The following is a 9,005-nucleotide window of genomic DNA, read 5'->3' as shown; positions in this document are numbered from 1 at the left end:
AATGCAGTCTAGATAGGTTTGAAATACAACAGCAGACATAAGGGTTTGCTCCAAATGTACATGCATGATTATGGAAATCGTCGGTGACATAAAACTCTCACGCTTATTATTGGATAAAAAAGGGCATCAATTACTTTGTTTTACCGAGTCTACTAAGACAGAATAAGTTTTTGTTTCCATAGCCCGTGGCTCATGGGTGTGTAGTAACAAGACTTTGGAGATGAATGAAGCATCCCCAGGATCACACAGAGTTGCAAGATATGATCGCCCTGCTTGATCTCTTGTTAAACCTCCTTTCAAGCAATGCCCGACATTTCACACGGACCAAATGGTCCGAGCATGAATCGGTACACCATTTTGAACTATCTAATCCAAACCATTAAAAATAATAATAATAATAATAATAATAATAATAATAATAAAATATTTAACAAACATATAAACACCCCTAACCATTTTGAACGGTCTAATCCAAACCATTAAAAAAAAAAAAAGAAAACATTTAACAAACATACTTCAGGGGTTCCATGTTTGTGAACAATCTTGGCCGATGGGTATATGCTTCTGCGTCTCTTCCTAGTGCTTCCTGCTTCCTTCCTCCTCTTCCTTCACTGGCTTTGTGGGTCTGGCATGTGAAACTCTTAGCTTACGCTTTAAGCTGAAAAGAAACCCCAGCCTATGTCTACAATGTACTCATTGGCTGTTTCTCCAACTGCACACTGTAACTCAACTTTAGTACAGAAGATTTGTAATTGGCAAATTCTTCTTACCCTAGATGCAATTCATAAGTGCTTCTCATTCTTTATCCAATGCACTAGGGTTTACATATTTAGTGATACCCCTATTGAGTGACATCTCAAAATATATATTAATGAAACCTTCCGCATTCCATATCCTTTCTCATAAACAAAAAACCTATCCACATACTCAACTTAATCCACCAGACAAACCTAACCCTATCTAGCTGAGGTTCAGATCAAGAAATCTTAGTCCGATGATGGGTGAGTCGGGTCAGGTTGACCCTGCATAAATTTACATCTATCTAACTCACCCCAAACCAGCCTACCCTTTTAATAACCCTTAATAGTCCTTTATCAAGAAATTGAAACTGTTACCCAACAAGAACAATATAGAAGGTTTCCAAATAGATGAATGCAGAAAATAACAAAAGCGATGTAAAATTGCAGGCATTAACAAGACATAAGTTAGGAAGTCATACAAACAAAAACTAAACAACCAATTACAGGATAAATGAAATAGCATTACTCGAGCAAGTACCGTGGACAAGTTCTGGCAGGAAGAGATTCTTCAGCAATTCAGCTTTGATCCAACAAACAGCAGAAGATCTAATTAATGAGGTCAGATGTGCAGAGCAACGAAAGCTACAAGAGATCCAAGCATTAAGATCCTAAAATGGGTATAATTAAGAGCAACCTAATCCTTGCCGAAATCAGCATTGTAATGAGCACTTGATTCAAGCTTCTTTGCTTCATTCAATTTCCTGACAGCCTAAATCAGTCAATAGAAAGAAAAGATATCTTAGCATTTTACCACCAGATCCGACAGTGATCATGACAGAAATTAAAACAATGCAAAACCATTGACAACACTAATGTTCCAATTAAACTACAAGGCTCAAAAGTGATCATGACTGAAGGAATTAAAACAATGGAAAAGCATTGAGAACACTGACATTCCAATTAAACTACAAGGCTCAAACTTCAGAAGATCATAGAATGGAAACTAAACTCTCAATCCGGAGAAAAAAGACCATGTTCATGTTAAGACAACATCAACCAAGATTACGAGCAGCAAGTGTATTAACAGAAATGACTGTAGCGACCAAAATAAAGCAACGAGAGACAAGAACTATGGCCCTAGTCCTCATGCTAGGATAAAAGGGTTTTTTTTAGAACCAATCAACTGTAATTTTACAGAATCCGCAGTCACAAGCAAACCAACTCCTCGAAAAAGGGCTCACATGATATCTGAATGATGCATTTTAGAAGTTAATTCTAATACAATCAAAAATAAAATGAGAAATGCTAGTATAACTAAGAGTTGTCTCATATCTGTTCCTTTATATAGGTCCTATAAGAAAAAGTCAGTGAAAGAACCATCTTTTTCTGAGACACCACTCATATTTTCTCGTAAGGTCCTAATTATTTTTATGAAAAGAAAAAAAATTACCTTCATAAAGTCTTCATGAATAACATAGTCACGTTCTGCACGAATTGCTGACATACCAGCCTCTGTGCATACATTCCGGAGATCTGCTCCATTAAAACCCTAAAAAATGGATAAACAGAAATTGAATGAATGTAAAGATAGAAACAGGAATGACAGGATTTATAGTTTGCTACTATCACAATACGCTTATCGAGTATGGAAAATACACTTGCCTCAGCAAGTTTTACAACTGCTTCATAGTCGATATCACCATGTTTCGCTATTCCAGCAGCATGAATTTTAAGAATTTCCATCCTCGACTGTTCATTTGGTAATGGAATCTCAATTTTCCTGTCCAACCGGCCAGGGCGAAGAAGAGCTGGATCAAGGACATCAGGTCGATTTGTGGCCATGATCATTTTGACCTAACACCATGAGGAAAAACATGCTTATTTGGGGATAATGATATGCATAATTCAATAGAAGAAAAGCAGTCCCAATCCCAAGAAATCATTTGTTACAAGCATTCATAAGAAAATTCTTGGATTTTTATAATGTAAGTACAACAAAGACAATTATTATATAGTAATTTGCATTTATAGAACAACTAGTATTTGGCCTTATCCCTAAGAGTTTTATATACCTTGGCGACAAACTCAGTGTCTCCATCAATGTCACATTTGTATTTCAGTTAGGATTCAAGTCATAAAAATAATCTATTTGCTTGAAGGTAAGGTTGAGTGCATCACACCGAAGAATAACTTGTGCACTAATTTCAAATTAGAGATGCAAGATAATACCTTCCCAAGTTGATCAAATCCATCCAATTGATTGAGTAGTTCCATTAGAGTTCGTTGAATCTCACGATCAGCACTGGTACCCTCACTGAACCGGCGCCCACCAATGGCATCAATTTCATCCATGAAAATAATGCAAGGCTGAAAAGAATTGCACAGATTTAGAAATGTCCACAACCTGGATGCTACTCATGTAAGATGGATTCTTATACATGTAAATTTTTGGGAAATCAATCACGAAACAAATATTGTTATTAGTGTCTCACCCTAGTTAGGTAACTAAATACACAAAAGAGGAAAAAAAAATAAACTGACAGAATTTAATTTAAAGAACAAAGGGTTTACTTGATGATCACGTGCATAGCCAAACATCTCCCTGATCAATCGGGCACTTTCACCTATATATTTGTCAATTATAGCACTTGAGACTACCTACACATAAAGGTCAAAAGTTAAAAATTCAAAAGGAAGAAATAACAGAATATTTAAGTTTTAACAACAACAACAACCAACCTTTAGAAAGTTTGCATCTATATTGCTAGCAATTGCTCTAGCCAGTAATGTCTTTCCAGTTCCTGGGGGACCATAGAGAAGGACTCCCTGTAGTCATAAGATAAGTTCTACAAAGGTCATCTATCTTCTTAGAAGGTAAATTCAGTTGGCAAGAATTCAAACATAATCAAATACTTTATACTAACCTTTGGAGGTTTGATTCCTACTCTAAGGAAGAGTTCAGGATTCATAAGAGGCAGTTCAATGGACTCTCTCAGTTCCCTTATCTGATCAGATAGTCCACCTACAGCAGAGTAGCTAACATTTCCAGGATCTTCATGAAGCATGTTATACACAACAGGATCAACCTGCAACCAAATGGCATATAAGAAACAAAAGTTCATTGACATCGCATTTTGATATCCATGATATGAAAAATTAGTAATGCCGCAATTTCAGTGCATTGACTTTTGCTCTATAAAATCCATGACAAACAATAATTAGTGATAAACTGCAAGTTGAATAAATTTTATCTCAAATACATAAATTTCAGACATGCAACAAAATATTGAAACCAACCTCTCGTGGAAGAGCACGCATAATGGTAAGAGTAGTCATGTCAAGAACCACCCGTGTTCCAGCTGTCAGCTTCTCTTTGTCCACTTTACTGCGGCAACCAACAACATACCTCGGACCACTGCTTGCCTTGACAATAACTGGAGAAGAAACACAGCCATACCCTTAAAATAGTTCACACTAACTTCAGGCATAATCATAACCAAGAGTACCCTTGAAGCAAGAAAATCAGTATCAAAAAATCACAAGGAGCTTAGAGAAGATTAAAAGCATAACTAAGGATTGTTGAAGTTGAAAACTCACTGTTCCTGGATGCACATGATGATATTCCAAAGCCTTATTAAATTGACTATAAAAGTTTGGAGTAAACTAAGTTTAAGTGTTATGTTGTTTGCCATTCCTAGAAGGCAATCCTTCCTCAGAGGTGACTACTTTAAAGTTTAAAGCTTTAATTTGTTTGAATACTTAAACCATCAAATTGATTGTTCCAAGCATATGCTATGTGCCAATGCTCGACTGCTAGCATAGTTCAAGGGATCGGCTGATTCCGTCATGAAAGGCATGGTCCATATCGGTAAGGCTGATCCAAGTGCAACTGGTGTCTTGACCTTATAAATGGCACAAAACAATTAGATAAGTCAAACTCTTCTGGAGTTGGACAGTTTCAGACAACTTTAGTCTATTTGACATCCTCAAAAGAAGAAAGAGAAAAAGGAAGGAGAAGTGGTAGGAGAATAAGAGGAATGAGATAGAGGAAAGACAAAATATGTTCCTGCAACTGGGAAGAGATACATTAGTATTATTTGATTTCCTTTGAAACCATCCCATTTTCCATTTACCACCATTGTTGTAATATTTCTCTCATCCACTATCATATAAGATAGAAAGGCTACGGAGAGAGAAAAAAGACAATGAAGCAAAGTCCTAAATATGTTAAGAAAATAAGGATGATATCACAGAGATGGAGGTATCAAAAGATTCACAAATAATGTCAAATCTTTTTCTTTATCTGATTCCAGATTAGCTTATACCACCTGAATGGTTAACAAGAACCACTGGGGTGTACAATGGGGTCTTCAAAATTACAATTTAATAAATTTTGAAGTCTTTTGTATGATATATATCTTATATATGAACTATTATCGATTTCCTTTATAGTTATATTTTGGTACAAATATTTTATATTTAAGCTACATACATTTTTTTTCTAAAAAGGCAGATATATTACAAAACATAAGATATTTTTATTTTATCAAATTATATTTTGTTTCTATGGTGCTTTCCCATTTATGTATTATTTTTACATTAAATTAACTTCTCGCCACCGTTGTTCTTGTAAATCTGATCTGAACATTCCTGACCAAATCATACCTAGACAATCCTGAACACAATCTTGCAAAGAATAATTACAATGCCAAATAAACAACAAAATGGTCCAAGTTAAAGAATTAGCTTCTTCACGAGCCATATGCCCTAGACAATCGAAATTTGAATTAGTCATTCATCATAGACAAAAGATAAATGGATTTTAATCATGTGAGAATTGGCACCACGAAACAGGGTTCAAAACAAAGAGCCAAAAGGCCAACAATATTTAATGAATTGATCAAAGGCAGGTAATAATATTAATAGAGAAACCTTTATAAATGCCTTATAAAAAGCTTCCAAGAAATCGCATAACATAATGGCACCTTTTTGAAAGTGGGAAAATGATAACAAAGTTTTCCCCAAAACCAAGTGGGATTCTTCTCAATTAATGAATTTGATCAGGCCCTATATTCAGTGATGCTGGGACACAGACATAGGTTTTGGATTCAGATGAAAATCTGAGTTCTTAAGTATTCAAGTTGACAAGCCAAAGAAGAATGTTAAGGGGATATATTTATCAAAACCATAGACATAAATAAAACTTAAAATTAGAACATAGAAGTGAGATATAAAACAAATGCAAAATATTTCAAAACGAGCATCCAAAAGTTATTTACAAACTCTAGACCTACATCATTTCTGAATATTAATATGCATTTCATGTTAAGATTACTTTTACAAGCACATTTTGACATATCTTCTCTTGTTTCAGTTTGTTTCATATTGAGCAATCCCTTTTTTACCAGTTTATATCCTATCAATTCATCTACCTGGATTGTGCTTGGATGTAGCGATTGGAACTGTGTGTGCCACCTACAAGGCGACTGTTGTTTTACATCACAATATAGGTTGGTAACCTAGGGAAGCTTTAAAGAAGTAGGATTTTTTTTCCCCTTCCAATAAGTAGGTCACCCATCCCTCACTTTCCTATCATCAGGAACTATGTGACAATATAGGTGAGAGAGTGTCATATGTGGCGTGTCACAAGATGGAAACACAGAGAAGTCAATGGCATGTGACCCGCTTCCTCTTCTCCTTCTCTCCTCGTACTCTTCTTCATTACAGGACCAAAACACATGTACAAGCATGTCCAAACACTTTCCCTTGATTATCCAAGTGCTTCAACTGCTATTGAGCATTACCACTTAGGCCCCAGTTATAGGCTATATAAGTATCAAATAAATTTAGAAAATGCAAGAAATAAGATAGAGGGCTTCAAGGAAAAGCTGCAAAACAAATTTGTCATCATGAGTTTGAATAAAGTTAACTTAGCAAAAAACATCACTCAGCATGATAATAAGTGTAGTTTGTTTATACTTACATCGCTCATTATCAAGTGGCCTAAGAACCTCTCCAATAATTTGCCCTACACTCTGGAGCGACTTCAGATCATCTTCAGTTTTAGTGAACTCCTTCTTTGAGGCCCTCAAATTCTCGCGTACTGCATTTTGTTTCAATCACAACCATTCGCATAAAGGCAAAATGATTTTGCATATTTACCATATGGTAACAAATATAAAGTTATAACAAGCAAACAAAATATCACTTACCAAAATGTCAGTGTCAATTAGCATATAAGCTAATCATACAAACATAAAGGACAGGATTTTCAATGCAAAACAGAAAATAGCAGAAAATAGAAATAACATATAGCACCAAGTAGCCCTACCATAGACTTATTCTTGACTCTACAAGCACAAGAAAAATAAGAAAGAAAGAGAAGTCATTTCTAATTGCATTGGACTTTTGAGTCATTTCAATGCCCTCCAATCATCAGAAAATACTGACTGAATAAGCATGGTACACATGCTTTCAGTTTGAGTGAGCAGTCGAGCAGAAAAATGTCAAACTTATTTACACAGGAAACTCTGACACAACCAGCTGGCAGCTCATTGGCATGTGTGATGAACTCACAAAAAAATATAGGTTAAGGGCATGTTTACCTATAAGACACTCTCCTGTTTTCAAGAAAATTTATCTAGTGTGGACTAGCAGAAAAGAGACTGGTGGTTTAGAACAGGTTGCTTTTCTTGTTTACTAATTTTGTATTGGCTCACCAAGATGCGTAAGGGGATCTCACCTAGATTTGAATTTTGAATTAAGGCTTCCCAGCCAGCCTGAGTAAAGATGCATTCCTACATAATGTGATTAACAACTTCTAGGCTACCTTCTTAAAGAATGCATAATAAGTCTGTTTGCAACCCTTTCATAGCAACAAATCATTGGTAACAATTCAACATTTCAAAGTCATCCACAAGAAGCCATGGATCGTCAGTAGTGCAAAGCCATTCAAAGCAGACCCCTGATCCACAAAAGGTTTGTGATATAATTTGGTGAAAAAGTAAATTTTGACTCCAGCATTCAGCTTCATTGACACAATGATTGCAACTGTAACCCCTTATTCCTATGTACAGGGCAAACTGTGCCACCATCTCAAAGAGAGAGAGTTGGATAAAAAAACAGATTTCAATCAAAATACCCACATATTGCTATATGTAATATATATATATATATATATATATATATATATATATATATATATATATACTCCGTTGAACACACTACCTAATAACCAGCCAAAATCTAAGATCAGCAGAATCATTACCCACTACAAGCCGTTCATCTTCCTACAACAATAACTAGCAAAATCCTCTTGTCTCCAGTTCAGCCGAACAACAAGATAAAAATTCCGCCTTTCAAGGTTTATACTGCCAGTCAAAAAGATCCGTGTGTTCAGAAAAGAATAGGGAGCGAAAAGAAGAACCGAAAGGAATGAATTATAACCCTAACCCGAAAGAAAATAATCCAGAACAACCTCATTCATCACTCGGAACTAAACCCAAAATCACCTACTGAAAAGAAAAGCAACATGAAATCTAAAGGAGGATCAAGGTAGATCGAGACACGTACGTGTCCTGAGCCTGGAATCGAGCTCCTTGTGCTGGAGGAGCTTCTTTCGGTACTCTGCCACCGCGTTTCGCCGCCGAACGGCGTCCTCTCCGCCGTCGCCCATATCTTTCCTCCCCTTGATGGATCAATGCCGGCTACGGCGCCGCTCTCTCTCTCTCTCGCGGTCGGTCGATCGTGGAGAAGGAGATCGACCAAGAGAAAGATGGATACCTATTTATTGTTAAACGGATCGATCTGCACTCTTCTATCCACGGACCCGATAATATGATCCGACTCCGATAATGATTTCCACGTTTTCAATACATACTGAATCACCCCTGAAATTTCTTTTCAGAAAAAAAAAATTCAATTATAGAATAAAAATATATTAAAAAAAATTATGAATGGATCAAATCAGGCAATGAAATTTTAATCCATGGTTCATCACAATCGAGTTCAAAGATCTAATTGATTCCATTCTCCTGATATTATCGAATATATATATATATATATATATATATAACTGAAAAATCGATTTTGCTTTTTAAATACTAATGCATTTAAATACCAAGGACAAAATATTAAGAATGCCTTTTATTTTTTCCAAGAAGAATATCGATGCATGCGAAGAGTTTTGAAAACATTATTACATTAAAGAAGGGAAAGCAAAAAAAATTTAAGGTATTTTTAAAAATAATATAAATTCTTTATTTT

The 9,005-nt window shown here is 35.6% G+C and overlaps 1 protein-coding gene across 3 annotated transcripts; it reads right to left on the bottom strand.

Moving 5' to 3' along the window:
• Nucleotides 1-379: 379 nt before the first annotated feature.
• On the bottom strand, nucleotides 380-8,503 carry LOC135652433 (26S proteasome regulatory subunit S10B homolog B). Of its 3 annotated transcripts, none has more exons than XR_010502128.1 (11): nucleotides 8,313-8,503; nucleotides 6,724-6,843; nucleotides 4,038-4,174; nucleotides 3,665-3,826; nucleotides 3,480-3,566; nucleotides 3,312-3,398; nucleotides 2,970-3,107; nucleotides 2,403-2,594; nucleotides 2,191-2,289; nucleotides 1,279-1,509; nucleotides 380-719 (listed from the first exon to the last, which is right to left on the bottom strand). XR_010502128.1 is itself a non-coding variant. In XM_065173360.1 (10 exons), exons 1-10 carry the CDS (start codon nucleotides 8,413-8,415, stop codon nucleotides 1,435-1,437), a joined length of 1,200 nt encoding a protein of 399 aa, XP_065029432.1. In that variant the 5' UTR covers nucleotides 8,416-8,503; the 3' UTR covers nucleotides 1,163-1,434. The 3 variants fall into 3 exon arrangements, 1 of the variants encoding a protein (XP_065029432.1); XR_010502129.1 differs by having other exon boundaries at nucleotides 380-712; XM_065173360.1 differs by lacking the exon at nucleotides 380-719 and having other exon boundaries at nucleotides 1,163-1,509.
• Nucleotides 8,504-9,005: the final 502 nt, after the last annotated feature.

This window comes from Musa acuminata, chromosome BXJ3-11 (assembly GCF_036884655.1).
Source record: "Musa acuminata AAA Group cultivar baxijiao chromosome BXJ3-11, Cavendish_Baxijiao_AAA, whole genome shotgun sequence".
Lineage (NCBI taxonomy): Eukaryota > Viridiplantae > Streptophyta > Magnoliopsida > Zingiberales > Musaceae > Musa > Musa acuminata.
Note: the sequence above shows the minus strand (reverse complement) of the source record. Positions and strands in the feature narration are given on the sequence as shown.

What these genes read in the sequence shown, in the direction of transcription:
- LOC135652433 (XM_065173360.1), bottom strand. Translation starts at nt 8,415, where the DNA reads ATGGGCGACGGCGGAGAGGACGCCGTTCGGCGGCGAAACGCGGTGGCA. An exon ending in TGCGTGCTCTTCCACGAGAG is followed by an intron (nt 3,827 to 4,037) that starts GTTGGTTTCAAT and finishes ATTTGGTTGCAG; the next exon opens with GTTGATCCTGTTGTGTATAA. An exon ending in TAGGAATCAAACCTCCAAAG is followed by an intron (nt 3,567 to 3,664) that starts GTTAGTATAAAG and finishes TTATGACTACAG; the next exon opens with GGAGTCCTTCTCTATGGTCC.